This window comes from Hemitrygon akajei, chromosome 2, assembly GCF_048418815.1.
Source record: "Hemitrygon akajei chromosome 2, sHemAka1.3, whole genome shotgun sequence".
Classification (NCBI taxonomy): Eukaryota; Metazoa; Chordata; class Chondrichthyes; order Myliobatiformes; family Dasyatidae; genus Hemitrygon; species Hemitrygon akajei.
Window position 1 is genome coordinate 85,640,031 of NC_133125.1, and position 25,552 is coordinate 85,665,582.

General features: G+C 41.9%; 1 protein-coding gene across 3 annotated transcripts in view; it reads right to left on the minus strand.

Annotated features, from left to right (window-relative positions):
- Window positions 1–25,552, minus strand: part of LOC140714318 (contactin-associated protein-like 5) — a 1,338,796-nt gene that overhangs the window by 235,792 nt on the left and 1,077,452 nt on the right. For 2 of the 3 annotated variants that reach the window (XM_073025472.1, XM_073025488.1), the window contains exon 19: window positions 1,639–1,863. The exons of the other annotated variant lie outside the window; for it this stretch is intronic. In XM_073025472.1, coding sequence (XP_072881573.1) covers window positions 1,639–1,863 — 225 coding nt within the window. The remainder of the gene's footprint in view (window positions 1–1,638; window positions 1,864–25,552) is intronic. 3 annotated transcript variants of the gene reach the window in all.

A 25,552-nucleotide genomic window follows, 5' to 3' on the forward strand; every position in this document is an offset into this window, starting at 1 on the left:
ACTTATCAAAGTTCAGTCAGTTTAGTGCACATTGTTGGAGCTCAACCATCGAACCACTCGACCCCTCGTCGCTTTCCACTGACCTCCACGTCCTTGCACCTGGGACCACCCTGGTGGTCGACCGAGCAGTGCAGCGCACGTCCACCTTCTTCAGAGTCCTCTTCCCGACTCCTCCGAAAAGACCGCAAAAACCCCCCAGCTCCCAGCCACAAGACAAAATAACATTTCCCCATTGGTTAACAAATGAATACAATCCCGATATCAGCAAGTCTGAAGCTAAACAACTGCGAGAGAAAGCACTTAAAATAACAAAGACGGATTACTACTCTTAACAAAACAAAGAAGCCATTTTGATTAACATACATAGTACATTGTATAGCTATGTGTGTCTCTTTAGAAACCGCACCCCCCACCCCACCCCATATTTCCTCCCTGATGATTGTAATGAGAAGATGGAATGCTCAGGATGGCAAGGGTCATTCATCCTTGGGGCATCACCTTTTGAAGATATCCTCAATGGTGAGGAAGCAAATGCCCAAGGAGGAACTGAGTGAGTCTACAAGCCTCTTGTGATTCTGTGCTCCTGAGTCTTCATACCAGACGATGGTGTAAGCAGATGGATTGGTTTCTATGGTACATTGTAGGAAGTTACCAATGTTTGTGACGTACAAAATTTCCTTAAACTCCTAATGAAGTAAAGCCATGGGACAAATCCTCTTTGCTATTGTACCAAACTGTGGATGTGGCAAAAGTATTGAGAGGGAATGGATGAGTGTGTGAAAGAGTAAGTTGTGTGACTACAGGAAAATTAAAGGGAGAATAGCTCTGAGAGAATTGCTGTGCTGTGAGACAGCACAGCCTGATGGCTGAATGGTCTCCTTCTACGTTGGAACACAGAACATAGATCTACAGCAGAGAACAATGGCCCACAATGTTGTGCCAAGCCAATTAAATTAGTAATTAAATGGCCAACTGAACTAATCTCTTCTCCCTACACAATGTCCAATTCCTTCCATTTTCCTCACATTCATGTGCCTATCAAAATGTTTCTTCAAAGTTCATTATGCAATGCCTCCACCACCACTCCAGGCACCCACAACAATCTGTGTAAAAAAAACTTACCCTTCACATCTCCTTTGAAATGACCCCCTCTCATCTTAAATGCAAGCCCTCTAGTATAAGACATTTCAACCCTGGGAACAGGTTACTGTCCTGTCTATTCTGTCTATGTCTGACATATTCTTATGGACTATCAGATCTCCCCTCAGCCTCCACCACTCCAGAGAAAACAACCCAAGTTTGTCTAACCTTTCAATATAGCACTGGCCCTCTAATTCAGGCATCAACCTGGCAAACCTCTTCTGCACTCTCTCTAAAACCTCAACACCCTACCTATACTGGGGCGACCAGGCCTGCATACAATATTTCAGGTGCAGCCTAACAGAGCTTTGTAAAGCCAGAACATAATTTCTTGGCTTCTAAACTCAATGTTTCAACTAATAAAGTACAAGTGTTATAGGTAATAAAGTACATCAGCACATTAATCAAAAACAAGTTTGTTTAAGGAAGCAATAAATATATTTGTCACTTGATGACTGACATAACCAAATGGAGATTTCCTTCAGTGTTATTACCTACCATTACTGGACAGAACCACTGCCATATATTCCTGATAATAGGAGTCCACGTAAAGCAGTATGCTGGGGATGTGCGTTGTCCGGAAGCTGAAAGCAATCTTCTCCCTTGAAAGAGTCAGGTCAGAGTAGATGGCAGACAAATGGATGCTAGTATTCCGGGTAATTCCATACGATTCATGGAAGTTGTAGATCACTGATGTCCCAGCCTCCAGGAGGGCAGAAACCTCTGAGAAAAGGAAAAGGAAGCATTGTCAACAGAGATTTAAAGGTAATTCATGGGCTGAAGGAATTCAGTAAATCCAAGAGGAAAAACAAACTCAAGAGATTATACAGATGCTTGGAATTTTGAGAAACACACACAAAGGGTTCAGAGAAGATTCACTAGAATGATTCCGGGAATGAGAGGGTTAACATATGAGGAATGTTTGACCGCTCTTGGACTGTACTCCTTGGAGTTTAGAAGAATGAGGGGGGACCTCATAGACACATTTCGAATGTTGAAAGGCATGGACAGAGTGGATGTGGCAAAGTTGTTTCCCTATGGTGGGGGAGTCTAGTACGAGAGGACATGACTTGAGGATTGCAGGGTGACCATTCAGAACAGTGATGCCAAAAAAATTTTTAGCCAGAGGGTGGTGAATCTATGGAATTTGTTACCATGGGCAGCAGTGGAGGCCAAGTCATTGGGTGTATTTAAGGCAGAGATTGATAGGTATCTGAGTAGTCAGGACATCAAAGGTTATGGTGAGAAGGCGGGGAAATGGGACTAAAGGGGAGATTGGATCAGCTCTTGATGAAATGGTGGAGCAGACTCAATGGGCCGGATGGCCGACTTCTGCTCTTTTGTCTTATGGTCTAAAATGTTGGAGGGACTCAACAAGACAGGCAGCATCTATGGAGAGGAATGAGCAATGGATGTTTTGGGCCAAGACCCTTCATGACGGCTGGAGAGGAAGAAGCCAGAATAAGAAGAGAGGGGCAGGGGAAGGAGTACAAGCTAGCAGGTGAGCAATGTGTGGGATGAGTTGGTGGGGGGGGCGGTGCATGAAATGAGAAGCTGGGAGGTGATAAGTGGAAAAGGTAAAGGGATGAAAAAGAAGGAATTTGATACAAGTTAACAGAGGACCATGGGAGAAAGGAGAACCACCAGAGGGAGGTGAAGGGCAGGTGAGAAGAAAAGGGGTAAAAGAGAAGCCAAAATAGGGAATGGAAAAAGAAAGATACGTGAGGAGGAATAATGATTGGAGGTTAGAGAAATCCATGTTCATGCCATAGAGTTGGAAGCTTCCCAAATGGAATATGAGGTGTCACTCCTCCTGTCTGAGTGTGGCCTCAGTGTGGTAGAGGAGGAGGTTATGGAGCAATATGTTTGAATGGGAATGGGAAACTGAATTGAAATGCTGGCCATTACAAAACCCCGCCTTTTGTGGCAGATGGAGCAAAGAGCTGATGAAATAAATTAATTTATAAACACCTTTATGTGCCAATTAACACAGAGATGACAAAAAAAAAACACGGACTTATCCTTTTGTTTCAGCTAAAGGCAGCAATACATTTCATTTCACATTATTCATACAACCCCATTCAAATACTAAAACTGCCAGCCATCCCTGTTGTAAATCTGAGGGGTCAGATGCAAAGTGCTTCCAGATTTTATTTACCTGTAATACATATCTAATCATAACGTTCCATATTCACGTGTTCAATGGTGAAGGGCCTCAGACGGATCCAATACATGACAAGAATCTGCATCAGAGAGCACTTAATCCATACCCCCACATCAGAAGTCTTCGGACTGTGGGAGGGAAAGGGGGCACCCAGGGAAACCCATGCATTTTACGGGGAAGATGTACAGCCTCCTTACCGATAATGTCAGAATTGAACTCTGAATTCCATCACCCTGAGCTACAGAAATTTAACATGTCCCCTTTGACCCTCACCAATTGACGCACCATAGAAATCATCCTATCTGGATGCATCATGGCTTGGAGTAGTAATTGTTCTGACCATGACAGCAAGAAGCTGCAGAATATTTGACATAGTCCATCATGGCAAGCAGCCTCTACTTCATGGATATTGTCTTCATTACTGCTGAGGTAAAGCAGACAGTACAACCAAAGATCTGACCCTACTGGCCATTTCTTCTTTTCCTCCCTCACATCAGGTAGAAGGTATCAAATCCTGAAAGCACGTATCACCAGGCTCAACTTCTATCCAGCTGGCTATACTTAAAGAGCAGGTTGATAGTTTCTTGATTAGTAAGGGTATCAAATGTTATGGAGAGAAGGCAGGAGAATGGAGTTGAGAGAGATAATAAACCAGCTATGATAGAATGCTGGAACAGACTCGATGGGCTAAATGACCTGTTTATATTCCTATATCTTATGTTTTATAGTTGTAAGACTATTGGCTCATTCCCTAGTATAAGATGCACAATTGACCTGACGATTTACCTCATAATGGCCTGCACCTTTCCTACCACCTGCCCTGCTCTTTTGCTGCAGTTAAGCACTTTATTCTGCCCCCCCCATTTAAATTGTACTGCATCAATGCAATGCTGTAATAAATTAATCTGTAGGGACTGCATGTAAGACATGTTTTTCACAGTACCTCGGTAAATGTGACAATAAAAAACAATTTATAAATTTATATTACTAGCTGGGTGTCAGGGTGGAGGTACTGTATGTCTCTATCAAAGGAGGTGTAAGGCACTCCTTCCCTCCACTAGCCAGCAGGTCACCCTTGGGCAAGGAGTAGCACTGGCTTAGCCACCCCTCCCCCCCAATGATCAGGGTCATGTGAAGCCAAAGGAGCAGGAGGTGGATGGTCATATGAACAGCTGGAGCACATGATAAGTCCTGGTTATGTGACCACTGACACCAGGCAGACCATCTCAAAAGGGTATTGATAATGGCTAGGATCTCCCATCTTGTAAAGATACTGCCTAGAAGAAGACAATGGCAAACTACGGCTGTAGAAAAATTTACCAAAAATAATCATGGTCATGACCATGATCACCCACACCATATGACACATCACATAATAATGATGATAGTAATTAAAATCTTGTCTTCTTGACTCTGAAATTCACTCTAATGACCAACAACTTAGGATGAATTTCCACGAAAACTAACAGGTTAATTTCAATTATTACTGTTGAACAGGTTATAGGAGAGGCCTACATTTCATAAGTATTTCAAAGGCTATGAAACATTGTGTGGTACAGATGAAAGAGCTTGGCCTGACACATTAGCTCTTTATTCCTCTCCATAGATGTTGTTGAGTTCCACCAGCATTTTTAAGCCTCCTAGTATCAAAGGGGTGCAGACAGCTTGCAATAAATTGAGGAACAACAAGGCCACTAGGCCTGTTGGAAGGTGGCACTGAACTTTTAAGTCATGTTCATGACCTGATTGACAAGATATAGAACCAGGAGAAGATTCCAGCCGAATTCAGGGATGCTCTTATTGTCTTCAAAAAGGATGACAAAGCTGACTGCAGAAATTACAGAGGCATCTCCCACCTCTCTACAACAGGAAAGGTACTCCCCAAATTTTATGTGACCAGCTTTCACCTCTGGCAGAAGATCTCCAACCCGAGTCTCAGTGTGGCTTCCATCCAGCCAGAGGAACACCTGACATGATTTTTACAGCACGTCAATTGCAGGAGAAAGATAGAAAACAAAATTTCCCACTTTACATGGCCATCATAGACATTACAAAAGCATTTGAATCAGTAAATCATCCTGCCCTTTGGCAGGTACTGTCCAATATTAGAGGCCTGGACAAATACCTCAAGATCTTGCAGGTCTTAGACAATGATATGAGTGCAACAATCATTAGCAACAGAGGCTCTGAAACAGCACCTTTTAAGGTTGAGACCGAGGTCAAACAGGTGTGCATCATTGCCCTAACTCTGTTTGTCATTTTCATTGGAACACTTCTTCATCTCACAGGCCAAGACCTCCCACAAGGAGTCCAGATTCTCAACAGGACTGATGGAAGGGCTCTTTAACCTTAACAGGTTCAAGGCAAAGAGCAAGGTATCAACTACTTCCATCATGGAGCTCCAACAAGCAGATGGCAACTCTATCGTAGCTCACTCTGAGGAGGATCTGCAGTGCATAATTGATGCTTTTTCCAGAGCATACAAGCTCCTGGGACTTGATCTAAACATCAAGAAAACTCAAGTCCTGCACCAACCTGTTCCAGGTCAAGCTCCAAAACCTCCAACCATCCAAGTTGACAATACCCCTCTGGAGAACACTGATCATTTCCCATATCTTGGCAGCCTTCTTTCTTCAAGAGCCAACATTGATCTTGAAACAAATTGCAGAATAGGCTGTGCCAGTGGAGCTTTTGCTAGGCTGAGAAAGAAGTTTTTTGAAGATCGGGATATCAAGACCAGCACTGAGTTTCTGGTCTATAAAGCTATAGTCCTCCCCTCCTTGCTATATGGAGTGGAGTCATGGACAACATACAATAGGCATATAAAATCCCCAGAAACTTGCCATCAAAGCTGCCTCTGAAAGATTTTGAGAGATAGCTGGAAGAACAGAGGTGCTAACTCCAGTATCCAGTTTGAAGCTAACATTAACTCCATAGTCACAATCGTGACTCAACACCAATTGCGGTGGGTCGGTCACATCATCCGTATGCCTGACTCCCGCCTCCCTAGCCAACTCAAGGATGCAAAGTGCACTCTTGGAGGGCAGTTCAAGGACAATATCAAGACCCACCTGAATAAGTGCCACAACAACCTGAATGGATGGGTGAAATTAGCACAGGATAGGAAAAGCTGGAGAAGGACGGTGTATGAGATGACTGCACAGCTCGAGGAATACCTCCGCCGTGCCACTGAGATTAAGCAGCTTCAGTGTAAGGAGAGAATGGGACAGGCCCAACCAGCCACATCCACCACCACCTCAATGACCTACAGCAGCCAACACTGCAAGAGGACTTGTGGATCATAAACAGGCCTCTTCAGTCATCTCAAGACCCACAGTGACCAGATCAACCGCCAGCAGAAGAATCATACTTGAGTACAAGTAATCGTTGATGATGATGATGAATATAACTTCCTATTTTATTGTTCCTTTTTCTCTCTTCTTCAGGAGCTGCGAAGGAAAACTCTTCTGTGAAATGAACCAGTGCCAGGTTGCTTGCATGCACTATTAAAAAGGGAAAAGGAAAATTCTTAAAATTTTACATTACCCAAGAGAGCTGCAGAATATGCATAAATTTTCATTCTTAAGAGAATGCTTTCATTTTTCAGACATTTTCTTCTGACCCAGAAATTTTGATTTGACCCCGATGGGTACTGGGAGATTTTCTGAAAGAAGATGCTGGCAGCTACCTTGAGGCATGAATTCTTCATTAACTGCTTCTTGTATTATTTATGAAATTTTGAAATTATGATAATAATTACTGCCACATTCCTGTCAGCAGCTGGTCATCAATGACATCTGAAATAAATCTGACCAGCAGTTGTCTTTTTTTCTTTAATAAAACAATTGTCAAACAAATTATCAAATTAACAAATTATCAAACATCTTGAGTTTGATAAATTAACTACTTCAATAAAAACTAATCCGATGAAAAGTAAAATTATATTTTCACTTTTCAAGCGCTTATTGATATGTTGTACAGATTCCTTTTTTAAACAGGTTTTCCAGATCCAAAGTTTTTCTAGTAACCTTTGGTAATTCATAAAAAGTACAAGAACCTTCCAGATTAGAAATACTAGAATGAACCAATAGAACAAATATTTCCAGCATTCATCTCTGGTTCCACTCTTAATAGTTACAAGCTCTTCACCTGACAGAACACATTCAGGAAATAACAGGATTTTACACAGTCATAGAGTTATACAACACGGAAATGGGATCTTTGGTTCATGAGAACGATTATGGGACTGACAGTGTTAACTGGAGTTTAGAAAAGTGAAGGATGTCTCATTGAAACCTGTTGGGTATTCAAAGGTTTAGAAAGAGTAGATGTGGAGAAGATGTTTCCAATAGTAGATGTATCTAGGACCAGAGGGCACAGCCTCAGGATACAAGGACGCCCCTTTAGAACAGAGATGAGGAGGAACTTATTTAGCCTGAAGATAGTGAATCTGTGGAATTAAACCGGATGTTGATTAGTCATCACCATCATTATGGTCATATTGTCTGAGATTGGGTTTTGGTTGTCTTTGAGCGTGATTGTTCTTGGCAAATTTTTCTACAAAAGAGGTTTGCCATTGCCTTCTTCTGGGCAGTGTCTTTACAAGATGGGTGGCCATTATCAATACTCTTCAGAGATTGTCTGTCTGGCATCAGTGTTTGTATAAACAGAACTTGTGATATGCACCAGCTACTCATACGACTATCCACCACCTGCTCCCATGGCTTCACGTGACCCTGAATGGAGGGGGTGGGACTAGGCAAGTGATACACCTTGCTAAGGGTGATTTTTAGGCAAGCGGGGAAAGGAGCAGCTTATACCTCCTTTGCTGGAGATATATATCCACCTCACCACCCCTTGATTGGTAAGGGTTACGAGGAGAAGGCAGGAGAATGGGGTTGAGAGGGATAATAACTCATCCATGATAGAATGGTAGAGTAGACTTCATGGGCTGAATGACCCAATTCTGCTCCCATATCTTACAGTCTTATGGCCTATAACCCTGAGCTGGTCCAACTTGGACTCATTTGGCTCCTATCCCTTTAAAAACCTTCCCTATACATGAAACTGTCCTTAAAGTCTTGTAAGTGTTTTAATTGTGCCTGCCTCACCCACCTCTAGAAAGGTGACTCTTACAATTATCATAGCTTTGTATTCATATCTAAATGTCAAACTACTACATTGCAACTCAATGGTGTTTACCAGGTTTACATCCTGCTTTCAGAATAAAACACATTTATTTATTTTATTTAGAGACATTAACACATCCTTTTGGCCTAATGAGCCCAGGCTACCCAATTATGCCCGTGTAACCTACTAAACATCTGTGGAATGAGGGAGCAAACCAGAACACACACAAGGCCCAGCAACTGGAATTGAACCCAGATCAGAATCAGATTAAGAATCAGGTTTAGTATCACTGATCTGATATATGTTGTGAACTGTGTTGTTTTATGGTAGCAGTACATTGCAATATATAATAATAAAAATTATATATTACAATGAGAGGTATATATGAAAAAAATAAATGAAATAAATAGTGAGGTAGTGTTCATTGTCCATTCAGAAAGCTGATAACTCAGGGGACAAATCTATTCCCAAAACATTGAGTGTGTGTCTTCAGGCTCCTCTCTCTTCTCCTTGATGCAACAATGAGAAGCGAGCATGTCCTGGGTGAGGGGGGTCTTAATGATGGATGCTATTTTTTTGAGACATCTCTCTTGGAGGACGACCTCAGTGCTGGGGAGGCTAGTGTCCTTGATGGAGCTGGCTGAGTTTGCCAATCTCTGCAGCATTTTTACAATCCCTGTGCAGTTGCCCCTCAGGAGCACTCAGTGCCTTAGGTGTTGCATGTTAATCTGTGTTGCAGAAAAAACCCATGACATAGAAACACCATGAGTGAGCCATGCAGGAGTCCTAACTCATACCTTAGGTAGACAACAAACACACACAAAATTCTGACTTTACAAATTTCTGTCTTTTTTCTGATCCTGTGCAGTGGCTCCTCCTACCAGATAGTGATGCAACCTGTTAGACCATTTTCCACTGTAATCTGTAGAAATTTGTAAGTGTCTTTGGGAACATACCAATTCTCCTCAAACCCTTAATGAAATATAGCTGCTGTCTTGCGTTCTTTGTAATTGCATCAGTATGTTGCGCCAGGATAATCCTCAGAAATGCTAACGCGCAGGAACTTGAAACTGCTCACACTTTCCACTTCCGATCCCTCGATGAGGAATGGCCTGTGTTCCCTTGACTTTCCCTTCCTGAAATTCACGTAACTGCTATGCTAGTGTGTTGCTGGAGGAATTCAGCTGGTCAGGCAGCATCTGCGAAGCGGAGTGGACAGTTGATGTTTCAGGTTGGTCCCCTCATCTGGACTACATTCTGCTTTTCTGTCAATTGTGACCCATTTGCCTCTGAGCAAGGAATTCTAAGATCAAATTCAGGAAACCCTGGCACAGAAGGAATGCTTTGTTCCTGAACATGTCTTTCCAATGGGACTCTGAAACTAAGGCTACGAGCTAAATTCAAAGGAAACCCAGGCAGTATTTTGCCGGGAATATATAAATCATAAGCATTTTCACAAATGGGTCATTTTCTCATTTTACATTTAGGGAGCTTGCTGTGCACAAATTGGTCACTGTGTAATTCACCGTGCAACAGAGAAAACACATCAAACATTATTGTCTGTGAAGTGTTCTGGAACATTCTGAGGCAGAGCAAGGTGCTGTAAATTTGTAGGTCAGTAATTCATCATTTTATCATTGAATGTTTTACCCACAAAAACATTCAAGTTTCCATCAACCCAATAGAACATTTAACAGTACCGCACAGGAACAGGCCCTTCAGCCCACAACGTTATGCTGAACCAATAAAATTAATAATCAACTGGCCAACTAAACTAATCCCATCTGCCTAAACAATGTCCCTTTCCTTCCATTTCACTTATTGCCTATCTAAATATCTCATAAATATCCCTAATCTATCTGTATCTACTACTACCCCAGGCAGTACATTCTTTAGTTATTTCAGCAAAAGTGAATTTGCAAATTGGCAATTTGGCACTTTGATTATGTATTACTGAAAGAGCACAAGCCCTTATCTCATTTTTGTATGAGATGCAGATCTCACTGGCATTTATGATCAATAGCCAAATCACTCCTGATCTGAGGAGTTAGTGGAAAGATTGGTGGGGGAAGACTAAGATATTGATCAACTAAGGAATCTATTTTTAGCAGGTTCTATTTTTCCTTGAAGCAAATTAGTGAGCCAGATAGACCTGTTTTTTAAAGGATTCAGCAGTTATAAACACAAGAGATTCTGCAGCTGCTGGAAATCTAGAGTAACATGCTGGAGGAACTCAGGACGTCAGGGAGCACATGTGGATATGAATAAATAGTTAATGTTTCAAGCTGAGATGTTTCTTCAGGACTGAAAAGGAAGGGCGGAAGATGCCAGAATAAAAAGGTGGGGAGAGGGGCTGGGGGAACAAGCTAGAAGGTGATAGGTGAAGCTAGGTGGGTAGGAAAGGTAAAGGGCTGGAAAAGAAGGAATTCAGTAGTTAGCAGATTATTTTAAATCCTTTAATTTAGATCTTTCAGCTACCAGAGTGAGTTCAGTGAGGTCTGAAGTACTCTCTCTGGAACAATGGCTCCAAAATTCCGGCTGCACTACCACACCATATTGCCAGGAGATGGCAGCAAAAATTAATGTCATTGAGTTTGAATAAACAACCTTCTGGGTGTTTTAGGATACTTGATAATAATTTCACAACCAGGAGAAATTAGAATTGGAATGAAACCTTCTCAATATCAGTGAAGGACACCGCTGTTTTGTGGAGAACATACAAAGCCGGAGGATGCCAATGCAGTCACAGGGAGAGCATACAAACTCCTTACAGACAGTGCCGGAATTAAACCCAGTTCACTGTAATTGCAATACAGATGTGTTGGCATTGGAGAGGGTCCAGAGGCAGTGCACATGAATGATTCCAGGAGTGATAGGGTTAACATATGAGGAGCAATTGATGACTCTGGACCTGTACTTGCTGGGATTTAGAGGACAGAGGTGGGATCTCATTGAAACCTATTGAGTATTGAAAAGGCTAGATAGGGTGAATGTGCAGAGAATTTTCCTATTGTTGGGGAGTCTGGGACCAGAGAGCACAGCCTCAGAATGGAGAGATGTCCATTTAGAACAGAGATGAGGAGCAATTTCTTTAGCTAGAAGGTGGTGAACCTGTGGAATTCATTGCATGGATGGCTGTGGAGTCCAAGTCATTGAGTATATTTGAAGCGGGGGTTGATAGGTTCCTGACTGGTCGGGGTGCCAAAGGTTATGTATGGGGAAAAGGCGGGGCAGTGGGATTGAGAGGAAAAATAAATTAGCCGAGACGGAATCATGGAGGAGACTCAATGGGTCAAATGGCCTAATTCTGCTCCTTTGTTTTCTGTTCTTATGCTAACTGTCTAGGTACTGTGCTGTCCCAGACTTTGATGGTCATTGGTTGTGAATTACAGAAGTGTCCAGACTTCGAGAGAAAGCACCGTTCCGCTTAAATAGTTTGCAATTGGCTGTTTTAAATTTAGAAATCTACTACACTCCCTCGTTTAATGTTAGTCCCTTAATGGCTGATAGAAATTAACCATATAACCATATAACAATCACAGCACAGAAACAGGCCATTCTGGCCCTCCTAGTCCATGCTGAACTCTTAATCTCACTTAGTCCCACCTACCCGCACTCAGCCCATAACCGTCCACTCCTTTCCTGTCCATATACCTATCCAATTTTACCTTAAATGACACAACTGAACTGGCCTCTACTACTTCTACAGGAAGCTCATTCCACACAGCTATCACTCTCTGAGTAAAGAAATACCCCCTCGTGTTTCCCTTAAACTTTTGCCCCCTAACTCTCAAATCATGTCCTCTCATTTGAATCTCCCCTACTCTCAATGGAAACAGCCTATTCACATCAACTCTATCTATCCCTCTCAACATTTTAAATACCTCTATCAAATCCCCCCTCAACCTTCTACGCTCCAATGAATAGAGACCTAACTTGTTCAACCTTTCTCTGTAACTTAAGTGCTGAAACCCAGGTAACATCCTAGTAAATCATCTCTGCACTCTCTCTAATTTATTGATATCTTTCCTATAATTCGACCAGAACTATACACAATATTCCAAATTTGGCCTTACCAATGCCTTGTACAATTTTAACATTACATCCCAACTTCTGTACTCAATGCTCTGATTTATAAAGGCCAGCATTCCAAAAGCCTTCTTCACCACCCTATCTACATGAGACTCCACCTTCAGGGAACTATGCACTGTTATTCCTAGATCTCTCTGTTCCACTGCATTCCTCAATGCCCTACCATTTACCCTGTATGTTTTATTTGGATTATTCCTGCCAAAATGTAGAACCTCACACTTCTCAGCATTAAACTCCATCTGCCAACGTTCAGCCCATTCTTCTAACCGGCATAAATCTCCCTGCAAGCTTTGAAAACCCACCTCATTATCCACAACACCTCCTACCTTAGTATCATCAGCATACTTACTAATCCAATTTACCACCCCATCATCCAGATCATTTATGTATATTACAAACAACATTGGGCTCAAAACAGATCCCTGAGGCATCCCGCTAGTCACCGGCCTCCATCCTGATAAACAATTATCCACCACTACTCTCTGGCATCTCCCATCTAGCCACTGTTGAATCCATTTTATTACTCCAGCACTAATACCCAACGACTGAACCTTCTTAACTAACCTTCCATGTGGAACTTTGTCAAAGGCCTTGCTGAAGTCCATATAGACTACATCCACTGCCTTACCCTCGTCAACATTCCTCGTAACTACTTCAAAAAATTCAATAAGGTTTGTCAAACATGACCTTCCACGCACAAATCCATGCTGGCTACTCCTAATCAGATCCTGTCTATCCAGATAATTATAAATACTATCTCTAAGAATACTTTCCATTAATTTACCCACCACTGATGTCAAACTGACAGGTCTATAATTGCTAGGCTTACTTCTAGAACCCTTTTTAAACAATGGAACCACATGAGCAATACGCCAATCCTCCGGCACAATCCCTGTTTCTAATGACATCTGAAAGATCTCCGTCAGAGCTCCTGCTATCTCTACACAAACTTCCCTCAAGGTCCTGGGGAATATCCTGTCAGGATCCGGAGATTTATCCACTTTTAAATTTCTTAAAAGCGCCAGTACTTCCACCTCTTTAATTGTCATAGGTTCCATAACTTCCTTACTTGTTTCCCACACCTTACACCATTCGATATCCTTCTCCTTAATGAATACCGAAGAGAAGAAATCGTTCAAAATCTCTCCCATCTCCCTCGGTTCCACACATAGCTGACCACCCTGATTCTCTAAGGGACCAATTTTATCCCTCACTATCCTCTTGCTTTTAATATAACTGTAGAAGCCTTTCGGATTTACTTCCACCTTATTTGCCAAACCAAACTCGTAACTTCTTTTAGCTTTTCTAATCTCTTTCTTAAGTTTCCTTTTACATTCTTTATATTCCTCGAGCACTTCCTTTACTCCATGCTGCCTATATCTATTGTAGACATCCCTCTTTTTTCGAACCAAGTTTCTAATATCCCTTGAAAACCATGGCGCTTTCAAACCTTTAACCTTTCCTTTCAACCGAACAGGAACATAAAGATTCTGTACCCTCATAATTTCACCCTTAAATGACCTCCATTTCTCTATTACATCCTTCCCATAAAACAACTTGACCCAATCCACTCTCTCTAAATCCCTGCGCATCTCCTCAAAGTTAGCCTTTCTCCAATCAAAAATCTCAACTCTAGGTCCAGTCCTGTCCTTCTCCATAATTATATTGAAGCTAATGCTATTGTGATCACTGGACCCGAAGTGCTCCCCAACACATACATCTGTCAGCTGACCTATCGCATTCCCTAACAGGAGATCCAACACTGCCCCATCTCTAGTCGGTACTTCTATGTATTGTTGCAAAAAACTATCCTGCACACATTTCACAAACTCTAAACCATCCAGCCCTTTTACAGAATGAGCTTCCCAATCTATGTGTGGAAAATTAAAATCTTCCACAATCACCACCTTGTGTTTACTACAAATATCTGCTATCTCCTTACACATTTGCTCTTCCAACTCACGCTCCCCATTAGGTGGCCTATAATTCACTCCTATCAGTGTTACTACACCTTTCCCATTCCTCAATTCCACCCAAATAGCCTCCCTAGAGGAAATCTCTAATCTATCCTTCCAAAGCACCGCCATAAGATTTTCTCGGACAAGCAATGCAACACCTCCTCCTCTGGCCCCTCCTACTCTATCACACCTGAAGCAACTAAATCCAGGAATATTTAGTTGCCAATCACACCCTTCCTGCAACCATGTTTCACTAATAGCTACAACATCATAATTCCAGGTATCAATCCACGCTTTAAGCTCATCCACCTTTCTTACAATGCTCCTAGCATTAAAATAGATACATTTAAGATACTCTCCACCTCCTCCTCTCTTTTCATCCCTAGCAATGCATTCAAATTTATTATCCTTTTCTTTCTTCTCCCCTACATCTTCGGGCTGAGCGCATCCCTTCTCCATCACCTGCCTTTCCTCCCTCACACGCTGTCTACTTACTTGCTCTACTGGTGAACTAACCTCCTCTCCCATAGTTTCCTCAAATGGATTTAAATTATATGAATCATTACTTAGTTTTCATTCTCTGCTGAAGCTGCCGGGCCTTCTGTGTATTTCCATGACTTTCTGATTAATTCCATCTGATATTTCCTCTTTAAACTTGGATGTTTCCGTAAAAAATTAGGTTGCACCAAGTTTTCTTTTTGGCCTTCTAGTAGAATCAGCCCTCCATCATCCTGTGCCTCCAGGGGAGTCTGTCAGATCAGACTGAGTTGGAGGAAAAATCCAGGTCCATATTTATGCTCAAAACAGCCAAAATAATGAAACACCACACCCATCCTGAGCTTTCTGTCTTCTTTCCCCTCCCACTGGGCAGAAAATATAAACATCTGAAAACATGCACCATCAGGCTGAAGGACATCTACTGACACACTGTTATAAGACTTTTGAACAACAAGATGGACTTTTGACCTCACAATCTAACGCACTGGCCTTTATACTATATTCTTGCAGTACACCTTCTCTGCAACTCTATTCTGCATTCCCTTATTGTTTTCTCTTACACAACCAAAATGACCAGTATGGATGGCATTGCAAAACAAAGCTTTTCACTCTACATCAGTATTTATGACACTAATAAACAGATTTATCAATTTAATTCACTCACTTCCTACTTCCTAAGTGTTAAATTTCACTTCAGATGTTGAGCTGTAGGTTTATATATGCTGCTCTATCCTGTTCCAACTCAGACTTTACCTGCAGTAAATTCAATACACTATTGATTAGAGATTAGGAATTACTAGTTTGTCTCTCTTTGATCTCATCCTAAGTTCCTCCCAAACTCACCTATCAAGTCTTTGCTTAATTTGGTTCCAGGTCTGGCAAAAGAGTAAATTTAAAATTCACATGTTGACAGCAGAGCAGTGTAGCGTTTAGTAACACGCTAATAGTGTGTCAGCAACCTAGGTTCAATTCCCGTCGCTGCCTGTAAGAATTTTGTACATTTTCTCCGTGACTGTGTGGGTTTGCTCCAGGTTCCCCCACATTCCAAAGATGTACAGGTTAGTAGATTAGTAGCATGTAATTGGGCAGTGTGGGCTCATTAGACTGTTTTGTGCTCTATCTTGAATCTAAATCTACATCTTTGTTTTCAAATCATCAGAGCTTATTCCATAAACTTTGCAATCTCCTCCAACCCAATAACATTCATCAAACATTGGTTATGGGGTTTTCTTAGCACTACCAATTAGTCTATGGCTTCCCTAAAGGGGTTTGGAACCCTGCGATTTCCTTACATTCCCTCTGCACCTCTCAACCACACATTCCTCGGTTTCACTTTGGCCATGCTTTTGATCACAATTCCTAAAGAGGAATGATGTCCAAAGTTGATTAATAACCTCTCCTATAAATTCACTTGGGTGTTGACTAGATTAATGGCACTTCATGCATATAAATTGCTGTAATTTTTGCTCTGAAGCTAGTTTCCAACAGAAGACTAATTCAGAGGAGGAAAAGTTTGTTTTGATGTCTTTTTAGTTTATCTGACAAGATGAAGACAAATTTGATGCATTGTTTATTTATTTCCTGATACAGCATGGATTAGGCGCATCCGCCCTTTGAAAAACTCAGCAACTCACCAATTTAACCGCTCCCTAATCACGGGACAATTGACAATGACAAAATTACCGATAAACTAGTACGCCTTTGGACTGTGGGAGGAAACACACACACACACACACACACACACACACACACACACACACACACACACACACACACACACACACACACACACACACACACACACACACACACACACACACACACACACACACACACACACACACACACACACACACACACACACACACACACACCTGGGACCGAGCTCTGAACTCCAACACTCTGGGCTGTAATAGCAACACACTAACTGCTATGCTACCATAGTGCCCCACCACACAGATTGCACATACATATTCATTTTTAAGCACAGGCCCACATGCACACACACAAATGAAGACATAAAAACACTAGGTGGTACTAAAATATTAATTGTGCATAAATTGCAGACTGAGTGGCAGGGTAATATTGGCTTCTAAAGGGTCATGCCATTGATGTAGAGGACAAATACATTTCACAAGATATTACATTGAATGAAGGAGGACATAATACGATCCCTTTGGAAAACTGTCCACTGAGGCAGGTTTGCTTGATAAAAGGCATCAAAATATTATATCCAGGCAAATCAAGCTGATAAGTGGTTTGTGAAGGACAATGCCAAAGGCCTTTATTATATACATACATTTTTTAGAACCCCTGAGGCAGAAGTTCTGTTGCCAAGAAACTGATCCAAAGATAGAAGATTGACAGGGTAGCCCAAATGCAAAAAGTCTGGAAGAAATTGAAACCAAACTGAGAGACAATTGATTTGCTTTGAAAATGAGAAACTAAAATTATTTGTTGGAAATGAAAGGTTAGATAAGGACAGCTAAAGATGATTTGGATGTCAACTAAGATATAAACTAACCATAAATTGTGCTAACATTGGAACATTCGATACTATTGGTGTCAGAGGTATAGAAAGGAAGGAAGATTAAAGGTATTGCGAAGGAGCAAAATTAAACAAAATTTAAAGTACTGGATTGAGTTCTCATACATAAGGTCAGATTCTAAGTATCTCCTTGCAGATGACTTTGCTTTCAGCTCTGTTTTTTTTTTATTTAGAGATATAGCACAGAATGGTTACGTCTGGCCCTTCCAGCCGACCTGCCCCGCAACTCCCAACAAGCCTGGTTTAACACTAACCTAATCACGGGACAATTAACAATGACCAATTAACTTACCAGTTCATCTTTGGACTGTAGGAGGAAAGCCACACATTGCGCGAGGACATACAGATGCCGAGACTGAACTCTGAACTATATGGTCCCGAGCTGTTATTGTGTCGCACTAACCTCTGCACTACCATGGTGCCCTGTTGTAAAGATGGACATACTAGACTGTTAAAGTTTCACTTTACTTGTCACATGTGTATTACAACGTTGAAACTTACAGTGAAATGTGCTGCTTGCATCAACGACCAACACAGTCTGAGAATGTGCTGGGGCACCTGAAAGTGTCGCCACGCTTCTGGCACCAATACAATGTGTTCACAACTCACTAACCCTAACCCATATGTCTTTGGGATGTCAGAGGAAACTGGAGCACCCGGAAGAAACCCACGCAATCGCGGGGTGTTCCACAGCGGTCAGTATTGGGACCGCTTCCTTTCACGTTATATATCAATGATTTGGATGAGCTTTGTGGCTAAGTCTGCAGATGTTACAAAGATAGGTGGAGGGGCAGATGGTGTTGAGGAAGCAGCGAGTCTGCAGAAGGTCTTGGACAGATTAGGAGATTTGGTAAAGTAGTGGTAGATGGAATACAGTGTAAGGAAGTGGCTAAAATATATTTTAATAGAAGGAATAAAGGCTTGGACTATATTCTAAACAGGGAGTAAATCCAGAATTCAGAGATGCAAAGGGACTTGGGAGTCCTGGAGCAGGATTTCCTGAAGGTTAATTTGCAGGGAAAGTAAACCTGCCATGATAGAACTGTAGAGCAGACTTGAAGGGTAGAATATCCTTATTCTACTCTTATGCCTTTTGGCCTAATGTACAAACTCCTTGCACACAATGTGCAGCCAGCTCTCCTGCATATTTCCAAGTCAGATCTTACTCTATAACACAATACATGTAGTTGAGTTGATTTTGTCCACTTTATTCTGTCACTCATTGCTAAATACTATACCCATCATCCCTTAACCCTCACACCTACTGCATACAATCATTGCTCAAAAGCTAGCCTCTTATTTCCAAGTTAGACAATTCTGTAAACATTCCTTTCTCCACAGATGTTTACAGCATTTACAGCAGCTAATTGACCAGACTACTCTTATAGGACCCCTCAAATAAAAAGCTATAGAGCATTGAAGAACAGGGACACTGAGTGCATATCAACAATTGGAATTGGCTTATATTGTCACATGTACAGTGACAGATCATTGCACAGAGTTAAAACAATAACAATGCACAATTAAGTGTAACATCTGCAGAGAAAATGCAATGCAGGTAAATAATAAGGTGCAAAGACATAACGAGGTAGATTGTGTGGTCAGGAGTCCATTTTATCATACTGGGAAACTATTTAGGAGTCTTATTATGGCAGGATAGAAGCTGTCCTTGAGGTTAGTGATATGTGCTTTCAGTGTTTTGTATCTTCTGCCCAATGGAAGTGGAGAGAAGAGAGAATATCTGGGGTGGGTGGGGCCTTTGATTATGCTGGTAGCTTTACTGAGGCAGCAAGAAGTATAGACAGTGTCCATAGAGAGGAGGCTACTTTCCCTGATGTGGCAAGCTGTGCCTGTAACTCTCTGCAGATTCTTGTGGTCATGTGCAGAGCAGTTGCCAAACCAATTTAAATGGGATGTTTTTAATGGTGCACTGATGAAAATTGGTAAAGGTCCATGGGGACATTACAAATTTCTTTAGCCTTCTGAGAAACTAGTGCCATTTTTGACCATGGAGTTTATGTGGTTCGTGGTCTGCTCCAGGCAGGCTATCATTCTGACTTCGAAATACATCAATAAAGAAACTATTGGAGAAACTCAGACAGCAACAACAGGGAAAGTGGTCATTCAATGCTTTGGGTCAAGACCATTCATCTGAACTGAAAGAGTAGAGGGGAGAAAGCTATTAAAAAGAAATGGAGGGAAAGGGTGGTAGAAGAGCTTACATGCAATAGGGGGATCCATGTGAGGAGGGATGATAGGCAGATGGAAGAATGAATGAAAATAGCAACAGACACTGGGAGGTGAGAGGGAATTGACAAAGGGCTGCAGATGATCAAATATCATACTAAAAGAAGGGGGAGTATGGTACTAAATAAGGGCAGTGGGGTGGGCAGATGGGGACATTGCAGGAGTGGGAGGTGTATGTGAATGATAGGCACTTGTAATGGGTGGGTGTGAGGAAAGAAGGGAAAGAAATAGGGTGATGGGACTTTGATTAGTTGGATCTGGGTAGATCAGAAGGAGAGAGAGAAGGAATTGACAGGAAGCTGTTTATAACACTGGTTAGTAGATCTACATCCTGGAACTCTTTGTCCCATAACATTCAGGGAGTATCTTCATCAAGAGAACTTTGGCAATTAAAAAATATGGATTACCACCAACTCCTCAGGGATGATGAGGGATAGAAAATAAAGTCTGGCTTTACTCTTGATGCATACATGTGAACATTGAACTCCCATGTACAGAGATCAAAGCCATCTCTTCAGTGCAGTAATGATGGAGACTTGTCATCTTGGTGGTAGTAAGATTAGGAGTTGGGTGGCCAGTAAGCGTCCTTCCAAAATTTGTCTTCTCTAGATTCCTGCTCAAACTTCTAATAAAAGATACATTTTTCCACATGACAGCTTCAATTGATCTTCTATCCATATTCTCAGAATGGTTGAAAAACCATTAGTCTCCCCTCCATGGTCTCTGTCTGCACTTTATATTATCTTGGTATAGCAGCCAACATCCCTCCCACTCTGGATATTCTTCCTTCTCTCCTCTGACCAGGCTCAAGGACAGCTTCTATTCTTCTGTTATAAGAAACCGAATGGTCTCCCGATAAAATGGATTCTTGGACTCACAGCTTAAGTACCTCATTATGACCTTGCCACTTATTCTCATCCTGCACTCCCTGTAACTGTAACAGTTTATTCTGCATACACTTGCTGGTTTCCACTGTACACAGTGCATTGTGTGATGATCCGTATAGAGGGCATGCAAGACAGGTTTTTTAATGTACTTCAGTACATGTGACAATAATTAACCAATTTACCAAGTTGTCAATATAATTTACCAAATATACCAGATGCCCAGGTTGTAGAGAAGAGGGATAATCCTCTCCTGTATCAGTCAACATCACTAAAGTAGATTATCTGGTTATTGCATATTGTGGGTGTTATGATAGAGTAAAACTATTACAGCACCAGCAACCTGGTTTCAATTCTACCATTATCTGTAAGGTATTTGCATAATCTCCCCATGACCATGTGCTCTGGTTTCTTCCCACATTTCAAAGACATAAGGGTTGGCAGGTTGATAGGACACACAAGTGTAATTGGGCAGCAACACTGATTGGGCCAGGACAGTGTGTTACTGTGCTATAAATTAAAATACAGGTAAAATCTTTGTGTGATCATCCTCTATCCAGTGTGTCTACACATTGGCAACACTTCAAAAGGCTTCAGAAAGGCTTTATAATCACAAGCTTTTAATTTCAATCTGAATATTAAGAAGAGGTGAGTATTTTGGAGGTTCTGTTTTTCTCTGTTGGAGTCAGCTCGAGCTCTGATTCTCAATTCTAATTATCCCTTGGGAACCTTTGCAATAACTGCAGTCTTTCAGTCTCAATCTCAGTCTCAGTGGGAGATCAAAGCAGTTCAAATTGAATCCAGGCCTTTATCTAGTCAAAAGCATTGAAATAATGGATTTCCAACCAGAAACATTAGGATTTAAAAAATCTGTTAAAACTGTTCTTGGAATAACAAGAACAGGTGGCATTATCTACCTGGATGGTAAACATGGCCAACTAATAAAGTTTTTTGATTTTATTTCTGGCATCGTTTGTGGACATTTCTGTCTACGATTTGTGGAATGATTACAGCTCAAAAGAATACCATTTACCCACAGAATGCATACTAGCTCAATGCAGGTAGTTCAGCTCCTCCAACACCTCTCATACAGTCTCTTTCTTTGAATATTTTGATTGCATCTGCCTCCAGTGAGTCCTGCAAAGTCTAACTGCTCCAAAGACATGCTTACTGTCACTTTAACATCCTTTTGACAGACATGACATACTATGTCTTCAATTCTTTGTCCTACTCTATGAAGAGGAGCAATTTAACCCTACCTTTTCTTCATGATGTTGAATACAGCCTGCTGTCTGTCTCCTCTGTTCCAAGGGAACAATCCCAGGTTTCTCAGTCTAGCCACTGATCCAAAATCCATCATCCCCTCAATATTAATCAATTAGCTTTAAACCAGGGCTTTAAACCTGTACTTCCTCTACAAATGGATTGTTGACTTGCTTATTGGGAAACCACAGTTCTAACATCTCTTTCTTGCTGACAATCAACACAAGCACACTTCAAGGATGCCTGCCTACTGATCTACTGTCCCTACGCACTGACACAGTTCAAATGCCAACTGTTAGTTTGCTGATGACAGCACTGTTGTTGATAGATGGCAACGAGGTGGTGACAGGATGAAACAGAGCAGCTGGTTGAGTGGTGTCACAAGAAGAACCTTGCACTCAACATCATTAAGATGAAGGAATTGCTGATGGGTTTCAGTAAAGGGAAGCTGGGAGAACACACAGCAGTCCTTGCTGAGACATCAGCCGTAGAAAGCTTCATGTTCCTTAGCATCAACATCCCAGTGGATCTGTCCTGGGCCCAATATATTGATGCAATCCCAAAGAAGGCACACCAGTGGCTATACTTCATGAGGAGTTTGAGGAGATTTAGTATATCCCTAAAGACCCTTGCAAATTTCTACAGATGTGCCATGGAGAGATTCTCATAGGTTGCATCCTCAGCAAGCTTCATCAAAGGTAGGCCCTCACCATCAAAGACTCCTTCAAAAGGTTCAAGAAGGTGGTATGCACCATTAAGAATGCTCACCATCTGGACATGTGTTTTTCTCATGTCTACCATCAGAGAGGTAGTACAGGACCCAGAAGATCAACACTCACTGCTTTAAGAACAACTATTCCCCCTCCACCATTAGATTTCTGAATGGTCCATGAACCCATGAACACCTTTTTACTATTCCACCTTTGCGCTCGTTATTTATTTTTTCTAACTTACAGCAATTGTGTTTTATTGTTTACACTATACTGCTGCCAAATAACAACACATTTTCTGATATACTTCAGTGATTCTGCTACTTCACGTCCGGACATTCTAGTAGATCTCTTGTGCATCTCAAAGCCTTCACAGCTTCCCTAGTATGGTGCACAGATCCAGACACAACATTCCAATATGCATCTTTTGCTTAAATTTTAAGTTAAGAGTGGGAGGCAGGTGAGATCTGGGCCTGACGTCCCACTCACCCAGGGAAAGTGCACGTGCAATACATCGCCTCTCCTTTCCCAGTGTAGTGATCGCCGCATGGTCACTGTCTGGCTTGCTAGGCAGGAGGACACTGCAAATGGCCTCTTCTACACTACTGTGTCTGTAGCAACACCATCTCGTCGGTGCGCCCCGCTTCCACCGAGCTTGTTACATCATGGCGCGACCGAGTGTCCGGCAGTATAACTGGATGGGTAGGCTGGGCTCATTTGCCTTGGTTGGCAGCCAGCCTAAGAGAAGGACAACTCTGACTTCAAATCCAAGCAGGTGGGGCTTGTCAGCCTTGTCAGGCCATCCAACTAGGGGAAGGATACTCCAACGTAACTCCTACGACCCGAGGACCTCGCTGTCACTGTCCCAGCTTTCTAGGCTCTGGCAGATGAACCCCGGTTTTAAAGAGTGGGGCAGTACTGTGTACACTGCACTCCACCTAAAAAAACCATTGCTTTTTTTCCATTGTTTGGAAACACAAGAAGTTCTACAGACACTGAAAATCTTGAGCAACACACACAAAATGCTGAAAGGATTTGCCAGGTGAAAGGACTTGGCAGGTCCGGTAGCATCTATGGAGGGAAATGAGCTCTCGACATTCCAGCCTGAGACCCCTAATCCCTCCATAGATGCTGCCTGACCTAGTCAGTTCCTCCAGCATTGTGTGTGTGTTGCTTATGGTGAGACCTGAACTCAGTTCCTTTGTAATTTAATTACTCTGCCACTCTGTCCCATACTGATCTATCTCATTCATTTTCATATGTTTTAATTGCTCTTCCAACTTTTAGTAGTGATAGGGTAAGAGTTATTCAACATGCACACTTCTCTCTGGGTGTGTACACCACACATAACCTCTCCTGGTCCCAGGCGCATATGACACAGGCAACAAAGCTCAGCAATGCCTCTACTTCAATCATCAGTACAGTAATCACTGGAGGATCAGAGGTGGAGAGGGTCAGGAACTTCAAATTCCTGGGTCATTTTAGATGACCTGTCCTGGACACATCATATAAATATCATTGTGAAGAAAGCACAACAACACCTCCATTTCCTCAGGAGTCTGTGTAGATTCAGCAAGCCATCAAAAACCTTGGCAAACTTCCACAGATGTGTGGTGGAAAGTGTGGTGACTGGCTGCATTACGGTCTGGTATGGGAACACCAATGCCTTTGAATGGAAAATCCTACAAAAAGTCTTGGATTCAGCCTAGTACATCACAGGTAAAACCCACCCAACCATTAGGCACATCTACATGAAACATTATTGTGCTCACTTCGGCAGCACATATACATGAAACATTGCTGTAGGAAAGCAGCATCCATCATCAGAGATCCTCACCACCCAAGCCATGCTCTCTTCTCGCTGCTGCCATCAGGTAGAAGGAATGGGTGCCTCAGGACTCACACCACCAGTTTCAAGAGTAGTTACTACACCTCAACCATCAGGCTCAGCAACACAAGGGGATAACTACGCTCATTTAAGGACTCTTTTTTCAAATAATTTCATGCTTGTCAGTTATTGCTATTTATTTATATCTGCATTTGCACAGTTTGTTTACAGTTTACAGTTCCTGATGTTTACAGTTTACAGATCCTGTTTACAGTTATTATTCTAAAGATTTGCGAAGTACACCCACAGAAAAAGAATCTCAAGGTTGTATGTGGTGACATGTTTATACACTGATAATAAATCTTACTTTGATTTTATCTTACTCTCTGAGGAGGCTGAAAAGAGCTGAACTTTGCAATCCATACTCACGTCATTCTACAGGTGCGCAGTAGAGCGCATCCTAACAAGCTGCTTTGCTCTTTACGACCGAAACTGCACTGCAGCGAACCTGGAGGCTCTACAGCGGGTGGTCAAAACTGCCCAACACGTCACTGCCACCAGTCTACCAGCCATCAAGGGCATATTTACAGAAAAGTGCTGCAAAAGGCCCAGTAACACACACACCCTGCTCATGGACTGTTTGTCCCACTCCCATCAGGGAAGAGGCAGCATAGCAACAATGCCAAGACCAACAGACTCAAAAACAGTTACTTTCCCCAAGCAGTAAGACTAATCAACACTTTCACCCACTAATTCCCACTACTTTATTACTTCCCATTTGTCACCTTATGTGCAGCCTAGTGTTTATAATCAGTCTATGTATATAAGCTATCTTATGCATTTATACTTATCGTACTTTTGTATTAGTCTGTTCTTCTGTGTTTACTATTCTTCCTGTTTTTTTTTTGTGCTGCGTCAAATCCAGAGTAACAATTATTTTGTTCTCCTTACACTTGTGTACGGGGAATGACATTAAACAATCTTGAACCTTAATGTTGGCTAAATAAGGTTTAGAGAGCATTCTTGAGGAGGAGAGGGATTGTGAGGTGGAGAAGAGTTCAGGGAAAGATTTCCAGAATATAACTAGTTA